Consider the following 26575-nt stretch of genomic DNA (forward strand, 5'->3'; position numbering starts at 1 on the left):
AATATATTATTATATGATTTGTTTCTGCAACAATGCAACTTGAGTCAAAACCTTAAGTTGGGCTGACCACAAACATTAACAAGTTCGGACTGCAACATTTTAGGACAGGTCAGACACATGACCTTCTTCCCCTCCTCCCTACACTGCCATCACCACGCATGACAACAGACTGTATCTTTAATTTATAAGGATATCCGATGTGAAATTAACCAACACATTATTTAGGTGCAAGTTGCATTGAGAAGACCCTCACAGTTACTTTTTCCTTCCATTCCAAACAAACTCAGCATGATTGCAGTGTGAAACTTGGCTTGCTTAAGTCAAGTATTGTCCAGCCCGCTTGATTGGCACCACATCCAAAAACATTCACTCCCTCCACCACCAACACACACTAGCAGCAGTGTATACCATCTACAAGATGCACTGCAGGAATTCACCAAGGCTCCTTGAACAGCACCTTCAAAACCCACGACCACTACCATCAAGAAGGACAAGGGCAGCCAATAGGTGGGAACACCACCACCTGGAAGTTCCCCTCCAAGTCACTCACCATCCTGACTTGCAAATATATCTCTGTTCCTTCAATGTCACTGGGTCAAAATCCTGGAACTCCCTTCCTAACAGCACTGCGGGTGTACCTACACCACATGGACTGCAGTGGTTCAAGGCAGCAGCGTACCACCAACTTCTCAAGGGCAACTAGGGATGGGCAATAAAAGCTGGCCCAGCCAGCGAAGCCCACATCCCATGAATGAATTTTTAAAAAAAGACTGCCCCTGCCATCCTCCACTATGGGCACTTTTCAATTGAGGTGTTGATATCCTACCTTTCCAAAATTTCACCATCTATATCAGCAACAATGGTACACACAAGAAAAACACATCGTAGCAGTTTAAAGCCACGGAAAATAAACTACATAGGTGTGAAAGGGAAAGCAGAGATGGGGTGGGAGGGGTGGGGGGGTTGATGAGGGAGAACTAGGCAACTGGAGCCCATGACTTTATTTTTATCACTGCAACTTAGAACATTGTGCTACACCCACTTTTAACCTCTTAAAAAAATTCCTCTCCTCCTGAGAACATTTGGCTTCATGTGACTCTGTCCAGTCAGCGGCTGCCTGACACACAGAAATCAACCAACCATGTGACTTAAAATACATTTCAAGGAAAGATACAGTATACTCTGTAATATGAACGGAAATCTTACTTTGAGGAAATGATATCCGGCATGGAGGAGCTTCTTTTGTGCATTTGTTGTGGCACTTTAATCTAAGAGAAAAGCAAAATATTGTACCAAAATGCATTCAAATTTATTGCTGTTTCACAACTAAGATAGGCAAAAATAACTGAGAGCAATAGAAATAATGGATAGCATATCATATTTACCATTAATATTTTTTTTCTCAGAAGCTGCTACCTTCATTTTCAGTTAATAACTTAGGATATCAGAAATAAGAGCATTTTGTAAAAAATATTGCATTTATATTAAGGCTTTATTCTGCACAGCCTACCTATGTGCAGCTTTAGACTGCTAATGTTGTTTTACTGATATCTGTTAATTAAGTTTTATTTAAGAGAGATGGTCAGACTTTGGGAACATTACCATTTCCCAATGGGTCTTCCTCAGATTTAATTCCTAGGAACCAATACATCTATCTGGTTTGGTTTATTATCTTTTCAAGCTTCCCCCGTACAGAATGCAAACAGAGATTTATCTGAGTAACTAGATTAATGGAACCAAATTCAATAAGTCAGCTGAACAGGATGGAGGCTTTGCTGGTGACCAGAGTTGAATTTTCTGGGTTCCCCTCCAAAGGTTCTCCTATTTGCTTTTAAAAGGCCAAAGAAATCTTTCAATTCTGCAGAGCAGATGAGATTAAGATCTATATATGTTTTATTACGCACATGTCGTCAGTGTCAGCAGGATATTTAACAATGAAGGCATCATAGACATAGCTTGATCCTGTCTTCACCCAATGACTGACACACATGCGCACACACACATGCACTCCCCACCCCCCAAGCTGGCAATACTAGATGATCAGCAGAAGATCTCTTGGCCAATTTCCCCCTCTTTAGGTAATGACGGCCACCCCCATCGCTGCCTAAATTGAGACCAGCTAACTAAAGCAATTCAACCTTTGACTTTGTTAGCCAGTGACATAGTACCATGGTAGACAGCACATTTACTCTAGTTACACTAATAATGTGGTATATTACAATTACATCTTTGGTTGTTACAATGATTCATATGATTACAAATGTAACTGTTCTGGCAGAACTTACCTACAATGTTTGCACTTCACACCAAACATCATATTTTTTTGACAAACTTGACAGGTCTGTGATAACCAAGATTTTGTTGAAAACCTAAAAGCAAGTTTGCAACAGGATTTTTTAGTCTACAAACAACAGAAAGAGTCATTTCCGAAAGGTGGAAGATTGTTTCATCAATCGTAACAGGCTGTTCTAAAGCCAGATGGAATGAGCCAACAACGAGGTTAAGTTTCCCATTAGGTATCTAGCAAAACTGACAAGTGTGTTTTAAGATTAAATTAAAGGAATGTTTAAAGACATTCCTACTGTTTCATGCGACAATTAAAACTGACCAATATTATTTTTAAAGAGTCATTTCCACTTCTTTGAAAGTAGAGAACGTAGATATAAGTAGAGAAAATTCACATAGTGGAGAGAATTTAAACAATTCATACCATCGGATTTTCAGTAAAAACATTGAACACTAGTTCTGAAAGCAAGTCACTACTAAAGTAACTTTCATTTTCTTTGGTAACTTTTTAATCCAATGATACAACAATTATAATCAATAGCCTGCTTTCATAACCAGATATTTATAACTTTGTCATATCTTCTAAGAGGAGTGGGAATTTTCCATTTATAATCATTTCAAACTACAATCCCACGTTCAAAATCAGTACAATTAAGTTCCAGCCAGGCAGGTTTCTGGAAAGACTGTCTCCGGGGAGCTCAAGAACAGCAACAAATTGTGGAATCCAAGGTGTGAGCACAGACTGTTAAAGCACACACTAAACATTTTTAAAAAGATTAATTGCCAAAACTGTAATTTTGAAAGTATGGTCTTCCGCAGACTAATTTACCAAAGGGTTTGGTTACTTTCACCAATGTGGGTAATGTACAAGTTTTAAATCAACTCCTTCAAGCATGGCATAGACAAAGAATTGGTTTCTTCAAAACAAGTAATGTTACTCATCAACTAGTTCGGGGTCAACTAATGGCACAACAAACACTCTCAGAAAGCTGCACCACATTGCATCCCATCACTGTGTGATGCAGGACCCAACCTGCACTTCTTCACAAGCTCCTGATTTCAATAATTTTTTAATGGGCAGTTGTCAAGTGGATATTGGGCACAACCCAAAAGAAAGGGAAAGTAACACTACAGAACTATTAGTTAGACCTAATACTTATATTTCAATCAGATTCTCTCACTTGCTATTTAGAGTAAGATAATCCTATTTTCCCCCACTGCATCCTACCTCTGGCCTCATCTTCTTTGGTTGGAACGAAAGAAAAGGAGATGGAAAAATATTGAATCCTAGCTTAACTAGACAGACTGCAAATGAAAACCAAGAGGCACATGAAGCAGGAGTCAGATCAAGTAGCACTGCATTTGACATTTAAAGATCCAAGCAACAAGTTAAACAACTTGTTTCTGGTGCTTATTACTTACCTATGTGTAATGGAAAGCCCAAAATCCCTTTGTAGCATCTGAGGAGATCCCCGCGGTACATGTAAAGTGTCTGCAAAGCGAGAAGAGTTTTTAAAGTGGCTTTCAAAGAAATTAAACCTGTTTAAAAAAAATAGACTGAGGCAAAAGTTATTTGGGCTTAACAGGCCGTTGGTTGTTTTAATGCAGAACCAAATTTATCCCGGATTGTCACGATGGACAAGGTGGGGTCAATAGTATGTGTAATGCTGGTTTTGTCATTGTTGTAAATATAGGCTTTTAAAGTCTATGTCGTGTGTCTTTGAAGCACCATCAAGCACTTACAATACACTTAAAATTGAAGCCCTCAGACCAATAAAGCCCTGGGTGTTGGAATAAGATTTTGGACAATCAGTTTACATAGAAACAAACTTAGTTGTACAAAATTCAATAATTTTCTTAGATGTAAATCTCTAATCAAAAGAGAATGATGGATAAAATGTATATATAGGCTTAAAACTGTATATATTTAAAACAATCAGCTACATTAAGCAGTCTTTGCCAAAAATATGTAGAATGGGTGGCCTGGTAGCATCGTACATCAATGTACCAACATGTTATATCTGCAATTCCCCAAACGACTACTTTCCCAAGTCACTTAAGAGTTTCTTTATTATGATGTTTGGTGGGGGAGTGCAGTGGGGGAAAAAAGTGATCTTACATTGGTTTCTTCGATTTTTGTAAGAAATTTCAGTTTCAAGGTTCCCATACCTCAAGCTTAGTCTATTAGCTAATGTTGTGTTATGGGTGGGCTGGCATCTGGGGGAAGGAAAAAAACATGAATCGAGCACCAAATCGAGCAAAGGTAAATCCTCTAAAGGCAGAGAGGAACCCCCTTGGCTCTGTTCCACATGTGTGGTTTGATTTGGAGATTTAAAGATGAGCTGCACAAATAAAGATGGGGGCAGAAAAACATTTTTTTCCCCCATTATGGAGGAACTCATCTCTGTGATGATGATAAGTACTGGAATAATAAACGGAAGACATAGGTAAACAAGTATTGCGCATACTGTTGTTAAAATCTGGCAAGCTTTGAAACTAAACCAACATCTAGTTAAAGATATTGATTGATTACATCACAAACCACATTAAAAAATTGCTTTACTACATCAGCAATCAATAAGCACAAGCCTCAAGAGCATAATCCGTAATGAAGTTTAACCCTTTGAGGACTGAAAGCTGTTTGAAACAGCTGTAAAATAAAGGCCCAGAATGTATGGTTGTAATGATGGCAAAATTGTTGATGCTTGCTATCACTGCTATGTAAACTGATGGTAACTTCTCATGTCCACACATGCGACGTAAAACATAGAAATCTAGAAGTTGCTCTGCTACTCCGCAGAATGCATTGTTGCAGTCTTCACAGATGCAACAGAGTATCAGTGAACTGTTGCGAACTTCAGCTTTTCAATACACTATTCTCACTGTACAAACCTTTTGTTGAATTAGGTGTAACTGAGTTTTTAAACAGTGTACCAATTAATAATTAATGCTAAATAACCCCTGAAAACTAATTTTAAAAGTGTAGAGTCTCATTCCCCAAGAACATTTAAAAATTCAATTTTCAACTTTATGATATTTAAACTTCTACTGTAATCCCATAAGTATGTCCCAATCTTTATTTTGCTTTCTGTACAATATCCTAAAATGTGATTATAATCCCTGCTTTTCTGGCCATGAGAATTCTTCAATCTGATTGGTTTATCAGCCTGTCTGCACTGTTTTCAGACGCCACAGGTGGCGCCAGGTTCAGAGTCATAACATAACAGAGGGAATCGACTTTTAGATCCTACTAAATCCTTGTGGACCGTTTTCTTCAAGGGCAGTGGTGGGTGTCATGCACCACTGACTGCACAATCTGAGCCACTTAGTCCTTGTTCTAATTTTCACTCCTTGACCTCCTGGAACAGCTGGGGCACTAATGCTCTCCAGTACCTGACCCAAGTGAGCATTCATCATGGATGAGTCCAGGCGAAGACTTTCAGCAGGCTATTCTACCGTGAAGGACATCATAACTAGGCTCAATTTTTTTCTTCTTCCGACATCCACTTTTCAGCTGCCACCAACTGGTGTCCAAAAGAAACTATATGCTGGACAATTCTCCTTTCCCTCCCACCCTCCATCCTTCTCCTCTTTAGCTAGGTACATTGATAGCCTCTGCTATCAGCATGGCTGAGGTCAACTTACTCAGCAGAGAACAGGAATTAACCTGGAACCCACTGACCTATATAGTTCAGAATGCCACCAAGGGAGTTAAAATAATGATTTATATTTACATTACTATTAAGCAGAGTTACACAAAATATTACATTCCCCACAGTTGTTGAACCATACAGTCCAAAATGTTCCAGGTTGTGCCAAGTTAACCGATCATGGTGGCAATAGGATATTATGATTGGCCTCATTATTTTTACATCTCCATTCCACAGGCAGTCTGCATGCAAAGCACACATTTGAATTTTGGTGAAGATGAAATCAAACTCAGCTGCAGTACTATAAAAAGCTTGCCCACGCTTAGTGCCAAGGCTCATACATGAAAAATGGCTCCAGTGGGCAAGGTACAAGCGGACACGGAACAGGAAAGAAGCTAAAGGGGATAAAACTCTGATGAAAGGAAAAATACAATAAAGGCTGGAAGAAGTAGAAAGAAAGGGACGTGAAGAAGGGAGGGAGAAAGAAAGTGGCAGGAAGACAAATAATAAATCAAAGCAACATTTCAAATTGAAGTCTACAAAACACAAGGGGTTTTTAACTGTGTGTGTGAGAGAGAGAGTGAGTGAGAGAGAAATTGAAGGAGCGTGATTCCCTCTGGGTTCCCACCAGCCCCAACTTCATAGCGATTTTGCGCTGGGGTGGGCAAGACCTCAGACCTTGCCCCAATTGAGGCCCTTATTGGCCACTTAAGGGCCATTTCCTGCCCAGCTCAATTTTTAGGCTGGCGGAAAGCCCAAAAAAGAACAGGCTTAGATCTCATGTGGGAAGGGGCTGGGGGGTGGTGGCCCTCCATCAGAAACCCTCTTCTGTCCAGTGGCTGCTGGGCCTCCCCCACCCCCCACACCGCCCTCCCCTGACACCCGATCACCCCCTTTGTGCCCCCGCCAGGCCTTCCCTACCCTCTCTACCCTGGGACCCCTTAAAGATACCTCGTCCTCTGGTACCAGGACTTAGGCTCAGGCATCTTGCTGAAGTTCCTCTTCAGTCCACTGCAGGTCTCGTCATTGCAGGGCTGGAGAGCTACTGGCCAACCTGCTTGGCCGGCAGCAAGGCGAGGCAGCCTCCCGAGTGAGTGCCTGCAACCAACTGACGTTCATTCAAGTGTGAAATGGCTGCGGGGCACTTAGAGTCAGTGGGGATGCGTTCCCTGCTGTCTCTTTGGATGGCAGGAAGGGAAACCCCACATCTGGAAAATTCAGGCCAAGGTATCCAACAGAAGTTTGGATTATTTAGCCTCAAACACCAGCATATTAAACATCAGTGACTATTTACATTGCTGTCCTGTTCTCTTCACAGATAGATTAGTTATCTCACAGGAAAAGAAATGTAACAAGATGAAGTATAATTGCACCCCATGCAGATGCAGCCAGTTCTCGCTGTGTGGGGCGGCAAACGAATTGTGTTGAATTTACTAACTTCATTACACAAATTCGTCAGCTGTCTACTCTTTCTTATAGAGAACAAATGACTTCTGCACTTGAACCAATGCAATGCTGCAAGTGTGAGACAGCAGGGTACTATTGCATGCAAGGGTATTAAATAATAAATCAACGTGGGCATTGCTATACTTGAGCAGCAGCTTTGTTTCCTAACAGCAGCCATGTTGCATTAAGTGATATTTTAAGCATGGGTTATAAAGCAACTATCAGTTCATGTTTTTAGTCCAATGGCGTACAGTTCTTGACAATTAACCTGGTTACTCTACAATAACCATTTGATATTATATGCCCAAATTACTGATACGGTGTGTGAATATGAAGACTCAAGGAGTGTTCAAAGTAGGTTATAGAATCTGCACTTCCATCACTACAGCCATTAATTATGAAGAACAGAGCCCATTTAAAATGCTACAAAGTGCTGTAGCTATTAAACTGACTTGTTATTAATATCTTCTCGGGACTATATTCAATAACCTACTACTGACACCATATTAAAGTTCAATTATATCGTCAATGAATTTGAAACATTTCTAAAGCTAAACATATTTTCAAACATAAAAATCTCAAAAGGTGTCACTCAGAAGTACAAACAGCGATGGCATGAAGTGGTTAAGCACGTAGGCTAGGGTCCAATAGGGATGCATTCACATAACTTCCTTCTGCCCGAGAGAGAGAAGTGCAGTTTGTCTTGCTGCCCTCTGGCCCAAGGAGCAGCATGAGGGCAAAAAGGGTAGAGGGAAAGTAGGTCATCAATTTATTTTAAGTTAACTAAAGAATGGCATTTGTTTGTGGGGGTGGAATCTGGTGAAAAAGCAATAAAGGGGTGGATTCTGGAATTAAAAAACGTGAAGGCTGACAGCGCTTACTGTATTAACAGGCTAAGTTGAACAGCAACTTTTGGAATCCACACAGGTGCAGGTAAATGCTGAAATCCAAAATTTTACATCAGTGATAGACTGCTTCTCTGTAGTTTGTGCTGTTTCAGTTCTTACCAACAGGCTCGACATGAAATGAACGCAATGGTGTGAACATTGGGATACTTGCCCACTAGTTCCGCACTACAGACAGCAAAAAAAGTCAGGGCTAGGATATTTCAGGAGCAAGTGAATTTGTAATGGAGCAATAAGCGATTATTACTGTTAGACAAGCTCACTAGCCCTGAAAAATTATCTTACAAGTGTGGAGTCCCATTCCCTCAGAAGATAATTAATGGAGATTTTAGGGAAAAAAAAAAGAATTTTTTTTACTTTGTATATCTGGCTCATATTTCTCTTAATCCCATCTGTATTTTCAAATTTTTATTTCATTTCTGCACATGATCTTAATTTATTTATACTTCTTAGTTTAGACTCTATGCGTCTCAGTGAGGATTCTTCAATCCGATTGCTTGAACAGCCTTGCTGCTTTTTGCCCAGCTCCCGAATGTCATAGATCCCCTATAGACGGCTCTGCACAATCAGATTTTGGATTTGAGCAAGTCTCCACTTTCACAGCAAGCACCATTCTTTCACCACTGACATCAAAATCCAGCCAATAAATTTAAACAAACAACTCCAAGGTCCTTGAACATTCTATCACCTTCAAGGTCCATACCATCTTTCCTACAACTTTGTCTGATTCCCTTCAACCATGTTTCCACCCATCAAAATACAAAAACAACCTTCTAAGTCACAAATAGCATTTTCTGCAAATGTACAATGTTACATTGTCACTACAAAATCCCCCAACTCCATCTCCTTTGTTATCCGGTTTAGTGGAACTGCCTCTCTAGATTTCACTTCTCCCTACATGATCATAGCTAGAGCAGCTCCAGTACTGGCTTCTATTCCCACCCCAGCATGTCACCTCAAAAGATCGCCATGGGTCTATGCCTAGCCCCTCCAATTCATCATCTGCAAATTACCACTTGCTGATGTCATATACAGACATAGGACAGAACTTTGTGGAGGCGGTGGGGGTCTCAGCCATCATCTGGAGAGCTGGCGAGAGCCCCATCACATCTTGTGCCACCCAGGCACTCGACAGGCCAGTGGCAGGTCTTCCCCTGGGGTTAAGGACCGCCGGAGTGGATGTCCTGCCTACCAACAGTTGCCGTCAAGGAAGGCAGTGGCTAGTGCCAGTTCAACACCCAACTGCCACCCTCCTGCCTGATTAAATGCATCCTGCCATCAAACCCTGAAGATCATACATCTCCAGTACATTCCCTTCTTCCTTCCCACTTCAAACCATTAACCATTACACATGCCTTTATCACTTCCAGACTCAACTACTTTAATGCTCTCCTGGCACACCACCTAACCTCCACCCTCCATAAATATCAGCTCAGTGAAAACTATGCTGCTCATACACCATTCTGCACCAAGTCACACTCATCCATCACCCTCTCTTTACTGACCAGCATTGGTCCCAGTTCCCCAGTGCCTCAAATTAAAAATTCTCTCGTGTTTAAATTACACTTTGGCCTTGTTCCGTCCTATCTCCACAATCTCTAGTCTTAAACTTGAACTATTTTGCTCCTCTGACTCCAAACTCTTGAGCGTTGTCTCTTTTGCCCCATCTTTGGCACCACTGTCTTCCACTGCCTAGTCCTCAGGAACTTGCATGCTCTTCCTATAATCCACAGCCTCTTCCCTTCCCTCTCCATCTTAAAGACCGTCCTTAAAACCCATCCATTGAACCAAAGTTTTGGACATTCTCAATTCTCCTTTTGCCTTTCATGCTCTGTTCACTTTCCCTTATATGCTCTGTGTACATCAAGGACGTTATCAATGCAAGTTAGCCTTGTTAGTTCAGAGCTACAGGTACAGTGGACTGCTGGCCCAAAGTAGTGTAAACTGATCTGTCCAATTCATTGGGTCATAGGTACAATTAGCTAAATATGCAGTTAGGTGTTCCTTTGTAATACTGTATGAATATCCTAATGTCAAACACTCCTGGGCTGTTCACACACCTCTCGGTAGTTTGTTCTAGAGCAAAACTAATCATGCCCTTGCTTGTTTCTCAGTCATGAAATGACGCAGGGCATAGAAGGATTGCGAGATATAAATCAAAGTTAATTATGTTTTTAAAAAGGATCAAGAACTGACAGGAAACATGCTTCATTAAAAAGAGACAACATTCACTGCATATCTGAAATGATGAGAATGAAATGCTTGTGTTGATTAATTGTCCACTCATTCTAGCCACTTAGAAAAATCATGCAAAATTGAAAACCAAGCATGCCATGCAGGATTATGCCACTCTCAGACGCAATCTAATGCGGTGATAAATGCAAAACACCCAAACATTAATGCATGCCTCAGTGCTGTGTTAATGTTAGAATACCAACTTTTTGGAGAACTGTGGTCATCAGATGGACAAGGCGTTGTGGGAAGACAGTGAGAACTCCCGACAGATTGAGGAAAGAAAGGCCTACATGGTAATAAGGGGGATCGGGTAGCAATATCATCACAGCTGTTGCCACTGCCATTGATGTTCAGATTGAGGAAAAACTTGTTTTTCTTACCGAACCTAGGAAGAAAAAAAAATGAAAAGTTGTAAGCAATAGTTACACTGACCAACAACATAATTAAATTACGATACATTCAAAAGCGTCAAATTGTATTTAGCAGATTAAACAGATTGCATTTAAATACCATTATAATTGAACCACAATGGTTATGATGACACATTTAAGTCCTAGAGAACAGCACTGAAACGAACCCAACTCAATTATGAGGTTTATAAGTGCACAAATTATAGAACAGGATGGAGACATATCATGACCTGCAGACATATTGGGTGGATGAGGAGAAGTTTTCCTGTATGGTAGGTGAGCCAAAATCACAAGTGCACTCTTAATAAACAGGTTTACAAGTTTGTTCAACTAGAGCTCAGCAGAAATCTTTTCCGGAATAATTCAAACATGGCGACCGGAAGTGAAACCTAAGTGACACCTCTGATCAAGTTGACAGTTTACATTACATATATATCTGCTTCAAAATGACACTGGAACATGGATATTGAAAATGAGGCCTCCACTTTTACCTAGGTTTCACGATTTTTAATAAAAATCTGATATTCACGATTATCTAAAAATACATTGCTTTCACCAAACGAAGGTCTCAGACCTACGGTTCTTGGTGTATTTTACACCACGTCTGCAAAACAGAACCTTGCATCATTTAAGCAACAGCACAGCCAAGTGACCTTAGCTCTTCATTCATCACTCCAGTGGAATTTGATAGAGAAAACTGCTCCATAGGCCAGGATTTTCCAGTCATCAGGCAGGCTCAGCAGGAGTGGGCGGGGGCAGTCATGGAGCTGACAGCCGCCCGCGATCGGCTCCACACCGCAATTTCATGTGGGCGGACGGGCAGCTTAAAATTCAACTTAATTACCTCGTTAATGGCCTTAATAGGCCTTTCAATTATCGGCGGGCGCACAGCCGACTCTGGCACGCACCCACCAAACAAAATATCGCGCGAGTTCGCGGTGGTGTCTGTACATATGCCCGACGTCATCACATGTCATTTTACGTTCCGGCATGCCAGGCACGCGCCCACATGCCTAATGTAAAATTCTGCCCATAGAGTCATAACACAGGAGACAGCCACTCAGCTCTTGGCAGAGCAATCTAGACAACCTCATTCCCCCGCTCTATCTCCCCATCGCCCTGCAAGTTTATTTCCTTCAAGTGTCTATCCAATTTCCTTTTGAAATCATTAATGGTCTCCATTTCCACCATCCACATAGGGAACGTTCCAGCTCCTACCACTCACTGTGTAAAACATCCTTCCTCTTATCCCCCTGCAATTCTTGTCCAAAACCTTAGACCCGTGTCTCCTTATCCTTGTACCATCAGCTAACAGGAAGAGTTTTCCTTGTTTATCTTATCTATTCCGGTCTTAATCTTCCTAATCTGTCTAATCTCTGTCAGATCTCTCATCAACCTCCTTTCCTCCAAGGCAGACAACACAGCTTCTCCAACCTAAACTTGTAGCTAAATTCCCCCATCCCTGCAACCATTCTGGTAACTTTCCTCTGCATTCTCTCAAGGACCTTCACATCTTTCTTAAAATGTGATGGGCAAAACTAGAGGCAATCTTATAGTTGTGACCTAGCCAGAGCTTTATGAAGTTCAACATAACTTCCCTGCTCAATGTCTCTGTTTATGAAGCCCAAGATCCTAAATGCTTTGATAACTACCCTCTCAATTTCCTGCCACCCTCAAGGATCAATGCACACAAGTCTCCAGACCCTGCATATTCTTTACAACTGCGCCATTATGTCTATATTTCCTCTCCCTATCCCTTCTGCCAAAATGCATCACCTCACACAATAAATTCTATCCGCCACTCTCCAGCCCATTATGCTATCTTATGTTCTGTTGTAGTCTATTGGTATCATACTTATTATTTGCCACACCTCCAAGTTTGACATCACCAGCAAATTTTGAAGTTTTACACTGCATTAGTATCCAAGTAATTTATATATATCACAAATGTAGTCATCCTAACACTGACCCTTGGGGAACACCCCTATCTACCATCCTCCAGTCTGAAAAACAACCATTTACCATGACATGCTGTTTTCTGTGCTTATGTCAATTTATCCAGGCCCCTGTTCCATAAGCCTCAATTTTGTTAACCAGCCTTTTCTATGGTATTTTGTCAAAAGCATTCTTAAAATCTGTGTAGACAACATCCACTGCATTCCATTAATCAACCATCTCTGTTACTTTAAAAAATTCGATTAGATTAGTCAAACACAATCTGCCTTTTACAAATTTATGCTGGCTCTCCTTAATCAACTCAAATCTCTCCAAGTGCCTGTTAATTTTATCCGATTATTGTTTCTAAAATCTTACCCACCACTGACGTTAAATTTACCAGCATGTAGTTACCAGAATGCCCTTGCACCCTTTCTTGAACAACAGTGTCACATTTTCCACCCTCCAATTCCTCTGTCATCTCTTCCATATCCAAGATAGCTCTCTGCTATCTCCATCCCATTTCCCTCAGCTACCTGGGATGCAGGCCATCCGGACCAGGTGACTTATCCACTCTAAGCATAGCTAGCCTTTCCAGTACATCCTATTTCTCAATTTTCACTCCACCCATTAACTCTACCATCTCAGCTTCTACTGATGGTTTGTGAGCATCTCTTCCTTAGCAGATAAAAGCAAAATACTGCGTATGTTGGAAATCTGAAACAAAAACAGAAAATGCTGGAAAAACTCAGCAGGTCTGACAGCATCTACGGAGAGAGAAACAGAGTTGACGTTTCGAGTCCGTATGACTCTTCTTCAGAGCTCTGAAGAGTCATACGGATTTGAAACGTCAACTCTGTTTCTCTCTCCACACATGCTGTCAGACCTGCTAAGTTTTTCCAGCATTTTCTGTCTTCCTGAGCAAACCCTTTTATAAAGTACTCATAAGTATTCCTTATAAGAAGCCTTTCCTTGCACCTTCTTTGTTCCTAATAGACCCCATCATGCCTCTTACTACCCGCTTACTATTTACATGCCAGTGAAAGATTTTTGGGTTACCTTTTAGCTTAACTGCCATTCTATCCTCAGATTCCCTCTTTCTTTCCCCTCTCAATTTACTGTACTTGGCCTAGTTCACACTTCAAAATTCATCCTCATACACTTTTTTTTTGGTTCATCATATTCTCTCCCCCTCATCAGCCAAGGAGCCCTGACTTTGGTTGCCTGACCTTTCGCCCTTGTTGGAATGTACCTAGTCCGCACCTGGAGTACCCCCTCTTTAAAGGTCACCCATTGTTCCATTACAGTTTTCTTCTGTCAATCTTTGGTTTCATTTTACTCTGGCTAGATTCCTTATCCCATTGAAATTAACCCTGTCATATTTTTCATATCTGAAAGTAAGTTATATTCAGCCCTTGACTGATACCAATCCCATTACTGGGCTCTAGCCTTTCCAAATTTATTTCTACCCTCCCATTCTGCAAATGGAAACTGAAGAAACAATAAAGTGGGGGCAGGTCAACATCCCCAAAACAGATTTGGCTTGGGTCAGACAGATTAAAGTTAAACTGGCTCTAATGTACCGATCTTAGACAAGATGTAAGAGACAGAGCATTGATTAAAGACAAGAAGTCAATCTAAACTTTCACAAATAAAATTACAACTTATCATTGACTTACCATCATGTATTGTTTAATATCTGATAAATATACAAAAGCACACTAATAAGTAACATGTCACATATATATCCACATATAAAGCTGTTTTCTGTTAATGTATAAAGAGCCATTGTATAACAGTAAAGACATATGAATAAAACTTGAAATTTTATTTTGGAGTGAAACAACACTATTCAATCAGAGCATTTTGTGCACATTTTTGAGCCTCTATAAACATTCAGTGGATATATATTGACATTTTATGGGAAAATGCATGCTTCAGCGAAGTTCATGACAATGCAAAGTGCATAGTAGCTTCAAGTAGACAACACCATGAATGTCATGATTTAGAAAATCATTGTTTATATTAAAAAAAACGTAGTGAACAGAGACCAGTTATTGGCCCCACCAGGAATCCTTACAAGGTGAAGATGATGCTGCACTTGATCAATGAGTTAATTTTTAACAAAAATATGTCCACCTCAACACAACTTTACCTAGTTAAAGATGTGCTGAGTTATTAGTTTCAAAATAGCACAAAACTTGAACAGGCACCTGATACAATACTTAAACCTCAATGTGTTTTTCTCCATAGCAATCAAGAACAGATACTGTTACCAATGTTCTCCTTATAGTCCAAGAGCAATGAGGCCAATTGTAACTCCTCTATCACAACCTTGGCTGAAACCAGCAAATATCACACAGATTGAGAATCAAACTAGCTTAACATTGCGCCCAAACTCATAGCTCATCAGCCAGCTAATCAGTGGAACTATTCTAATAACGTGATAGTCTTAAATTTGGGTTCTGAATGTCACTATTAAAATCATGACTTGTCAAAAGAATCAAAATGGATGGCATTTGGTTGTTGTGGCTCGAGTCTAATCACCAAACAAACCACAGAGAGGACTTGAATTAAATTTACATTGCCGAAAAAAAGTAACATACTTTTTAGTGCAATACTGGACAAGTTATTAAACAAGAGTTTTAGCTAGATTGCCTTGCTATAAACCACTTCCTTAGGGGAGTGGGGTACATGAACTTTCAGCTCCATTTTATGGTGCAGCACAACACATACTGCAATACCAAAGTCCTGAGGGAAAAAAAAACTCACTTTAATCATACATGTGGGCTGATCATTTTGGCTGGGATTTCTAGGCTCCAAATTTGCAATGTTTCCTCCCCTAGTGCCTAATACTTCACACAAGGTACTGCATGCCACCAGCCGACATTCAGCTGAACAAGTTTCTCCTCTTCCCCATGCTACTCTGCAAATGAACAGTAGGGGGTCAGTGAGCAACTATGGTCTGGCCTTTAAACTCTGATTTAAATTCTTGGGGTAAAGGGGGGAAAATAAAAGAATCACCACGTCAGAATGAAATCAACAATGTCAAATGGGCACTCTCTAGCACCAACCAGAGCATAATATCTTAATCCAGCCCCTCCCATCTCCACCTCCACCTCCCAACATGGTCTGAGTGTTATTTCTGTGATTTTAACAAGGAGTCACACTGTTCAGCTCAACTAATCCGTGAGCAGAATTTTACAGCTCCATCGCAGCAGGGATAGGGCCGTAAAATGTAGTTAGCGCCATCCAAAAGTCCATTGACTTTGGTGGGATCGTAAAATCCCACCGGTGTAAAATTTCATCCCATATCTTGGACTATACCACAAAATTTTTGGTGATCTATTATTGTGAAGCAAAGGACTTTTATGGGTAGCCTCATGGAAAATAGTAAACTCAATTGCTTGGAATTAAAATATAATTTCAGAGTTAAACTGACTAAAACCTTACAAATGGACCAATTAACACAGTGACAAATTAAGAGCAATGCTAAATTATCATCATTTCATGTCTCAGTGAGGAATAGTATGTATCAGAGAGAGAATTGTTCAATCTTCTTTCCTGGGATGTCAAATGTCAAGTGCATGCGTAGTGAAAGACACATTTAACTTTTCGGTAATACTGAGGCAAAATAAATACCCAAAAGGTGCTAATTTAAAAAAAAAAGGCCAATCAAACCTACTAACCCAACATGCATTTGTTATTCTGCTTGTTCTGTATACAAACTGCACAAATTAGCACATCAACACATTCTCCGCCCAACAGTGTCATGCGCAATCAACTGTTTGATGAAAAAACTTGTATCCTGAAATACAAACACTACTCCTTCGTAACCAAGGACTCAATAAACCTTTACAACCAGATGAATCTTTAAATCTAGCAAAGTAGAGTAAAATCATCTCAATTAAAAAGCCTTTCTTGAAAAAAGCACAGCAACTGTTTGTAGATGCACCACATTGCAGTATAAGAAACAAGTTTTCAAATTGCATTAATATACATATAAATCTTACTTACCTAATTGTTGGTACCTCATCTATTCTATTGCCCAGTTGCGATTCATGAGATTTGCTCCTGGTGAGTCCTGAGAAACCAGGAAAAAGCTGAATAAGTTTTCTAGAAGGTGGCGGCGGAGTTCGGGGTGGTTTAAATCGATGTTTCTTCTTTGAGGGAGGAGTGGCCGGTGGTGTAGTTATGATCATCTGAGCCCCTGATGTTCGTCGACTTGGTCGAGGGGACTGTGAAAAGGGGTCTACTAAGTTATCTGACCGATTTGGCAAGCATATATAATCCGATGTAGGAATAACAGAGACAGATATTGAACGTGGCTGTGGGTGAATTAGTCTGGGAACAGGGGAAGGACTGTGGGGCTGTCTGGAACCAACAGGAAACCCCAGTTCTGAAGGAGGTACAGTATTGCTTTCTCGTCTTGTTTCAGATGAAGTCCAAAGAACAGCATCATCTTGCAGCTCGCCACCTATTTAAAAGGAATACAAAATAAAGTCCATTAATGCAGCAACATTTGCCTTTAAAATTTCTCAACAATTTACTGAACTTCTGGTGACAAATATTTTAAAATAGAATAAGGCTAAGAAAAGCAAATAATGAAGTAACATGGCATGCAGTTTGACACTTAATAAAATATTAAATGACAGATGTCACTTGCATTTTATTCAGAGATTCAACGATTTCATCAAGGAAAGTAACAGGAAGGAATAATGGAAACAGTCTGAATATGGGGAGGTGATGGCATAATGGTAGTGTCACTGGACTAGTATTCTAGAGACCCAGGGTAACCCTCTGGGGGCCCGAGCTCGAATCCAACGGCAGATGGTGAATTTTGTATCCAGCAAAAATCTGGAGTTAAAAGTCTGATGATGACCATGAAACCATTGCCGAATGTCATTAAAGACCCATCTGGTTCACCAATGTCTTTTAGGGAAGGAAATCTGCTGTCCTTACTTGGTCTGGCCTACATGTGACTCCAGACCAGACCCACAGCAATGTGGTTGACTCTTAAATGCACCCTGAACAAGGGCAATTAGGGATATGCACTAAATGTTGGCCTAGCCAGAGACACTCACATCCCATGAACAAATTTTTAAAAACTGAAACGTAAGGAAATTGGAAGGAAACTGACACACAAATAATTACATGCCTACAACTTTATGGATAAAACAGCTAGATTGAATGCTTTGAACACTCCGCAAGTCTGTATCTCTTGTGTAGGACTCAATGGTCAATGATTTAACTAAGCCAGAAATTACAACATTTCACACAAAATGTATGGAAGCTCCCATCCTTCCCCTTGCAGTGCCAGTTTTCCATTAAGCTGGAGCAAAGATATGACAGTTGAAGCTCTCCAGAAACTTGCCAGCTGGACTGTCAGCATATAAATCAGCCCAAGTAGGAAATGTCAACACTAGGCTTTTGGGAATCATAACCAAGGGAACTCTACAGTGGCACCAAGCCAAAGGCAACCTGGAGCAGGACCTTGTGACAAATTTACCTACTTAGCACAAGAGACGGTGAAACTAATTGCAGAATCAATCTATGGCCCAACTGCAAACTAAACTCAGCACAAACCATAACTGGAACTTGCAGCTTTCTTGACCTGTATCCTTTTAAAAATCTGTTTTGTCCACAGATTTTAAAAGTAAACAGTTTGGCTTTTCAAAACGGAAACTGTACGTTCTTAAGGATTCAAGAGGTCAGCCAGTGTAGTCCCTGACGATGCTACAATTAAATTAAAAGATCATTTGAACCAGATAGGAATTGAATGCAGCAGTTATATGGGATGATTTGCACAGAATTGTCCAAATCCAAATAATGTAAATTTATGGTCTTCATCAACATTTAATATGGGTATCTTCATATCTTTATAAGTGGTAAACATTGTTGATATTGATCAACTAATCACCTGTTTGTCAGACCCAATTTCATAGCAAACGTCTATCCTTCAAAGTAAAACTGTGGGTTTTAAGCATTAGACAGTTCAGTCACCTTGTCAGGTGCACCTGGTATACTATACACAAGCAGCTAGTACTTGCATAAATCTTCCAAAGTTTGCAATCTGTTTCTGTTGAGGAACAAATAGTAGTTTGTCTGAAGATCAGAAAATAGGATCACAAAAAGATTTGTCATAAAGGACGACAAGAATTTTCTTGGAACGATAAAACACGGTGGAGGTCTTGTGGCCCAGTGCTAGCATCCCTGCCTCTGAGCCAGAAGCTCCAGGTTAGGGTCCTGCTTCGGGACTTAATGGTCTCAGAAGGTGTGTTCGTAATATGGTCAAAAAGATTGATCAACCACCTGCAAACCCTTCCAATATACCTAGGGCAGGCATTAAGAGCGGGAGAGTTTCCTGGTTAGCCAGAACCTGCAACAGCAAACTGCTGTAGTACCTTGCCAAGGATCACCCTGGCCCAATACATGGAAGTCCATGGTCACCAATGCTCTCTTAGGGCATGGTACCTTTGAAGAGGGAAAGATAAAACATGGCAAGTGATGCCCCACATGGGCCTTTGTTGGGGGCCCTGTTATTTACTATGGTACATAAATAATCTGGATCCTGTCAAACATTGCAAGAATTGAACACTGCAGGAAGAAATAGGCAGAAAGGTGGAAGACACAGTTAAATGGAGAAATGTGTTAAGTGATACATTTTGGAAGTAAGAAGGGGCAAAGGAAACAATATTTTTAATAGCAAGATTTTAAATGGAACAGAGGAATAGAGGGTCCTTGCTGTGTACTTACATTAAAGATGATGCTACAAGCCAATCAGGCCATAAAAAGACAAAGGGAATCCTAGGTCTTGCATTTAAAGGGACAGAATCCAATAGCAATGAGAAAACGTTGCGCTTTTACAAGATATTAATTAGGCTTCTGTTTTACATTGTGTTTAGTTTTAAACACATAATACTAAAATTATAAAAGATACAGCATAGATTCATTAGAATGTTATAAAAGATGAGGGCTTACTGTAATGGAGTTGGAGCTTTTCATTTTCAGTTGGAGCCAGGACCAGCTGATAAAGGTGTGCAAAAGTTATGATAGCCTCATTCTACTGGTCAGCCATCACAGCAACATCCTCAAACAATAAGCTAACAGTTACTTTCAGCTACTTCTGATTGAGGGAGGAATGCTGGTCAGGACATGGTAAGAGTTTTCTGCTCTCTTTCAAATGCAGCCAACCAAAGTATGGTGATGGGGCCTTGGTTTAATGTAATCTCCTAAAAAGGGCAGGTTCTCTGACCACGAAGCATTCCCTCAGGACTACACAAGAGTAACTGACAACTTTTACTGAATGTTTGATACATTAAACATTCGGTCAGATATTATGTCTTGGTCGAGTTGGTTACAGCTTTCTGCTCGGGATCTTGCAAGCAAAAAGGACCAAAAAGAAGCTAATGAAGTCAGGTGCTTTTGTGCATCCTAAGGAAAATTACTACCTACAATAATTTGAAATTGGTTTTCAAATAAAGTACAGCAAACAAATGTTAATTCCCTCCAAAAGTTTCAGATATTTTTGCTATTATTTTAACAGTTCTTACTTTTGGACCATTTTAAAGAGGTAATTCTTGATCAGAAGTAGTTTGGAGCAAAAGAGAGAAAGAATTGTGTTGAATATGTTTGATTATCAGCACGTATGCTACCTTCTAGGGAAACCAGTGCCATCACAGCTGAAACTCTCAAGATTCATGGCTTTCTCTATAATTTTTGTGCCTAAAATATCTGTCTGCTTCATTATCTTTGTCTGTGTGTTAACTCCAGGTACAGAAATTTTGCACATCAGCTTGACTGATTGTGGGCGGCAGGAAGAATGGTCTTAGACTGATTTGCAAAAGGATCAACTCTTCTTCGTAAATATCTGAATCCAATTTCAATAATGGTTATTGGCTTACAAATGGTTGCCCTTTATTTATGGACACTCACCCTCCACCTCCAACCAGCAACACACACATTTGCTCAGCTGCTATTCTCCTGATGGCTCAGTGAGAAAATTGGTGAATAAGAGAACCACAGAATCATGGAAATTTACAATCAAGAATAGGCCATTCTGCCCATCTTGTCTGTGCTGACAAAAAAAAGAGCTACCCAGCCTAATCGCACTTTCCAGCTCTTAGTCTGTAGCTGTAGCCTCAACAGCCTCAAACATGGTGAGGGTTTTTGCCTCTTACCACCCTCTTGAGCAGTGATTTCAAAACCCACACCACCCTCCGAGTGAAAAAAATCTCTCAATTCTTTCCTAATCCTACCAAATACCTTAAATCTATGACCCCTGGTCATTGACCTCTCTGCTAGGGGAAATAAGCCAACAAAGGACTAATTGAAAAATAAGGCCTACTGAATCAGCAGATCTAAACCACATTCCCTGGATTGGAGGAAAATCAAAACAGACATGTGCATATACTGTCATACTTCTACAATACACAGAATATGGTCAGAGTTTTGTGAACCTGACCTGCAAAGTAGACTCATATTTAACACAGAAAAATCCAAAACATTGAATGGACTATGGAAATCATTACATAGGAACAGCAGAAGGCCTGTCCAGCCCACTCCGCCATTCAATACGATCATGGCTGACTGAATACTTCAATGTCTTTCATCCACATTATCCCCATAACCCTTTACGTTATTGTTAATCAGAAATCTATCAGTCTCTACCTTGAACGTACTCAATGACTGAGCTTCCACGGCCCTCTAGGGTAGAGAATTCCAAAGATTTACAACCCTCTAAGTGAAGAAATTTCTCCTCATCCCGGTCCTAAGCGGTTTCCCTCTTATTTTGAAATTGTGTCCCCTGGTTCTAGACTCCCCAACCAGGGGAAACATCTTATCTGCAACTACCCTGTCTATCCCTTTAAGTGATTTGTAGGTTTCAATGAGATCACCTCTCATTCTTCGAAACTCTAGAGAATACAGGCCTAGTTTTCCCAATCTGTCTTCACAAGACAGTCCCGCCATCGCCATCCCTGGAACAAGTCCAGTGAACCTTCGCTGCACTCCCTCTATGGCAATAATATCCTTTCTGAGGCAAGGGGATCAAAACTGCACAGAATGCAATTTAGAATACACAAATCTCAGTTTTGCACAGGTCTTATGTCCAGGATTCAGAAGTTACAATTTAGAAATGTACTTGCTTCAGGTTAAGATTAGAATAATCAAATGAATTTTATATCCAAATCACAACACTGGTATAATGTTCACTATGAATAGAGGATTAAAATAGATGCTTACAACGAGGCAGAATGGGACCATAGGTCACTATAAATTGCTTATGACTGAAGGTTACTCCTCTTGATCCAAGCTTTTGGTTATCTAACCCAATAATTCCCTCTTTGGGTTAGCAGTCATTTCTGTCCAATTATACCTCTGAAGCACCTGATAACATTTTTTTTACATTGAAAGCTGTTTATTAAAAAGCTACTGTGCTTTTGTTCCCCGTTGTTTTCCTGCATGGACATTATCCACCATCAGAAAGGGTCAGGGACCGGAAACAAAGTTTCAATGATTTTTGAGTAACAGTGCTTTCTAAAATCACTATTAATGTTCCTGCAGCATAGAAGAATGAACTTAGGACATTAGCATTTGTGCGCTGTTACCATTCTGATTTCAAGAATGGTTACTGGCTTACAAATGGTTGGCACTGTAAACCTAAGCTCTGCTTGTGTTCTACAATAATGTTTGCATTTTAACTAAAATTTTTAGAAGCGATCTCAAGGACTGATTCTAAAGCCTAAAGTGCATTGTCTCTACTTTTGAAATATTAACTTATTCTCTATGCATCAGCTTGGGTTAGTTAGTGAAACATTTGTCCATACTCATAACCTTCTTTAGCCACCGTACAGGTGAGAAATAATATGAATCATTGAACACAATAAATCAAATCTAGAATAATTATCTTGATCACTTAAAAGTTAAGATATAGCATTTAAGCCATTGTAAAAATAATGCTTGTTCCAGGATAAAATGCATTTTCTGTTGTACATTTACGAGAAATGTGGTAATCAGAAAACCACAGATCATACAGGGCTCATTTTGCAGCTAATATACAGTCCTGAGCAGGATTGCTCAACATATAAATTAAATTGTCAGAAACAGTAACATTACAAACCACGGGTCGAACTCATCAATTTCAACGAGAATATACACAGACCTACGAACAAGTTACTTCCTCACTCTTCAGAGGGCAATTTCGTGGAAAAAAATTAGTCAAGGGGTGAAAAGAAATTTAAATAAACACGATCGACATTGAGCCCAGGTTCAATTCCCTGCTCCACTTAGTTCCTGATTGGAAACATACTGAGAAAGTGCTGCCTGATCAGGAAGGGGGAAGGAGGATCCAGACAGGAATTCAGACTTCATATCAGTCAGCCAATTGGCAATATGCTGGCCAAGGTGCTAGGGGAATGCAGCTTGCTTATCCACCCTTGCAGAAACAATGATGAAAGAGCTCAAATAAATTGCACTGATAATAAAATTAATAATTTTTAAAAGTGTGCATGTAATCTACACTCAAGCGCACATCCAACAGGCAAGTTTGAAATCTGTTGATTGAACATTTAACAGCTAAGACTAATTGTTAGCTATTAGCTTCAAAAAGTGTTTTTTGTATATTAATACATCTCCTTGGATCACTCCATGGATTGCTGGCAGCCATTGAATAAAGAGCAAGAAAAGTACATTGTGCGCCAAACACAAGACGACTCGTAACTCTTCTAATTTTTGATGAAACAAAATACCAACGTGATTATTTACCAGGGAAATTTACCAAACTAATCACAACATCCTCGGAAGTCTCTGATAACAAGAAGATACACTAGTTTAATATTAAACAAAATGCTTTCAGTACCTGAAAAAAATTAAACTTTTGGGATCTTAGAAAAATGGGAGAATGTCACAACATTTGGGGCTTCATCATGGAATCCATTCTTAATCAACCGTTAAAGTTCAGTAACTTCTCAAAGTTTTTAAGGTATTATGAAAAGCTCTCAGACCATGCCGACAGGATCACTGTAAGAGCTATGCTGGAACAATTACCTGAATCATTTATGCTCTTTAAGCAGGAGAGGGCAGCATTCAGCCGACAGCATTCTTCAGGGTTGGCTCCATACCTCTTCATGGCTTCACAGACCTTCGTATCCGACATGTTCAGTAAGATGTCTAGTGTTAGATCACCAGGGACCCCCTGAAGAACACAATGCAAATATTAAAACTGAAGTCATAATATTTCAGCTTACATTACAATAGCATTTAACGGAACTCAGCTGCTTTTTTAAGCTGAATCCCTCATGCTAAACTACTCAGTTGTGACAGCACTGGAACATTTATGCTTTAAACACAGACTAATAAAAAGCAACACCTTTCTCCAAAAGTTAAACAGATCAATTTTACCCCCACAGAAAATAGCCAAAACAAACTGTGATCAACAAAGTAATGAACAGCTTTGAAACTGTCTATCGCACTTTCAGAAAAGCACCAGTGAGGTCCCAGAACACAGAATACATTTGAATCACATGGCTTGTTACAGATGTTTAAGGACGGGATTGCAGGAAGTAGATTCCCATGTCAAATTGCAATGCGATACCAGTCATTTCAGCTCCAGTAACAGTTTTGTTAAGCACCAGATGAAGGGAACAATCAACGGTGACAACAGTTTAGAGAAAAACAAACTGTTGAGTGACCTCACCCCATGTGACCCACCAGCTAACGGGCATTGTGCAGCCCACTGTTTTTTTAATAAAGGCTTACACTTAGGGAAGGCTTCGATGCAAACTTTGGGCGCTATACAGTAACAGATGGCGTAGGCACCATGATATAGGAGTCTTTATAAATGTCTGCAAAGGATTACTTAAAATTAAGTACTGTTCAGCCCAATGTTCAGTGCAATGTACCAACCGTTTCAAAGTCCTTGCAAAGGTCTTTAAATAAATTCTGCAGGTTACCCTGGTTTCTCCAGGGCTGTGTACCGTCTTGTGTGTTATTGAGAAAGTAGGATCTCGGGCCCAGCCCCTGGTGTCTGCTGAGTTAGTTGATGCTAGATCATTGCCCCAAGATAGATAAGAGTGAAAGAACCCACATAAAGGCTGGTTTCCCATTCCTGACAATGTTTCACTGATCCCTCAGGAGCTATGTGAGGGAACCAGACTAGCCACAGCTGGTGGTCTTAGTCATGAACAAAGTCTGCTAACATTGGAGTGCAATGTTCACTTTAATTTTCCTTTGTAATGTGTGGCCTGTTTGTTGTGTGCGTGTGCACACATCTCAGTTAAAATCTTGATACGCGACCCGTTTGTCCCCTGCGTGACACGTTTCTGGTTGTTATGCAGTCGTACGGCTTAGAAGCAAGTTGCTAGGGTGGTCTTTTGGGCAAAGGAAGGCACGTCCACTATTAAAATAATAATCTTTGGTATTGGGTTCTCAAGAATGCATATTTACATTTTATGAAGCCATTTTACATACAGGTTCATACACATTTTGATAATGATTTTAAAAATATTTTTGTAGTTTTTAGTTTGCCTTTGTCAGTACTCATTTATGCAACATGTCATTCTTACAATGCAATTTGGGCAGAAAAGTATAGGATTAGAACTTTATCGTTTAATATACAAGGGATCACCTGTTCCAAAAAGATCTATCTTTTAGATCTATCTTTTAACTTTTAGAACCACTCAAATTCCTTGAAATTGTACACATCTGTGTGGGTATCTATAGATTTCAAAAGCTTAATGAATTGTTGTTTGTCTTTGTTTTATTTTTGGCCAAAAGGATGTATAAATTAACAGTGTGTACTCTACTGGAGAACTGAAGATATGCTGTTGAGAATTCCAACTTTGAGGCCATTTTGTGTATTCTCACGTGCTATTTTCATAGAATATACAGCACAGAAACAAATCATTTGGCTGAACTAATCTTTGTTGGTGACATGCAACTAAGATCAGCAATCTGATTACAAGCCACCAGTAAAGTTGAAGGCTGGTGGGTTTTAATTTCATTTATATAAGATTCAACATTATGTTCTTTTTGTCTTATAATCATGTGGATTATCATGGTATGAGAAAATTGGTCACATTGTATTAGTTAAGCTTGCAGTGTGGATGTAATGAAACAATTTCATGGGTAACACAGGGTACTATTCCACTGCCAACAACAAAACCAAAAATTGACATGGGAATAACATTCCCCAAGGTCTCATGTCTGTCGAAAATTACTTAAGTTTCATTCAAGATTTTGCCATCTGACCACCCCTCAGTGAGATTACAGAATAATTATCCCTCTCAGCTCTCTGTTAGTTTCTGTTCTGCAGATCAGTGACTTTTTTGGGGCAAAAGTTGAATATTCTTAGTAATGTTTGCTATTTCAGTTTGTAGATAACAAGTAGATAATAAGCAAAGAATGAAAGTGATAGTTACAAGTTTAAAACTTCCATTAAGATGAAAGCAATATACTGCGGATGCTGAGAAAACAGAAGATGCTGCAAAAAACTCAACAGGTCTGACAGTATCTGTAGTGAGAGAGTCAGGAGGCCAGCGATAGATGGGGGCTAAGGAGAGATTAACCTTCTCAGCCCCCACCTATCACTGGCCTTCTATCCAGCTTCGCCTGCTCCACCCCCCTTAAACAGTATAAATTTCATTACATTTCTACTTCTCTTTAGCTCTGAAGAAGGGGCATACAGACTGGAAACGTTAACTATGTCCCT

The 26575-nt window shown here is 39.9% G+C and overlaps 1 protein-coding gene across 10 annotated transcripts in view; it reads right to left on the reverse strand.

Annotated features, from left to right (window-relative positions):
* The window catches only part of LOC144684399 (kinase suppressor of Ras 1-like), a 202577-nt gene that overhangs the window by 34581 nt on the left and 141421 nt on the right, over positions 1-26575 (reverse strand). For all 10 annotated transcript variants that reach the window (XM_078548123.1, XM_078548128.1, XM_078548121.1 and 7 more), the window contains 6 exons: positions 23914-24061; positions 16885-17344; positions 10726-10907; positions 3709-3778; positions 2286-2369; positions 1207-1268 (listed from right to left, as the gene is read on the reverse strand). In XM_078548123.1, the coding sequence (XP_078404249.1) occupies positions 1207-1268; positions 2286-2369; positions 3709-3778; positions 10726-10907; positions 16885-17344; positions 23914-24061 (1006 nt within the window). The remainder of the gene's footprint in view (positions 1-1206; positions 1269-2285; positions 2370-3708; positions 3779-10725; positions 10908-16884; positions 17345-23913; positions 24062-26575) is intronic.

Source organism: Cetorhinus maximus, chromosome 9 (genome assembly GCF_964194155.1).
Source record: "Cetorhinus maximus chromosome 9, sCetMax3.hap1.1, whole genome shotgun sequence".
In the NCBI taxonomy this organism is placed as follows: domain Eukaryota; kingdom Metazoa; phylum Chordata; class Chondrichthyes; order Lamniformes; family Cetorhinidae; genus Cetorhinus; species Cetorhinus maximus.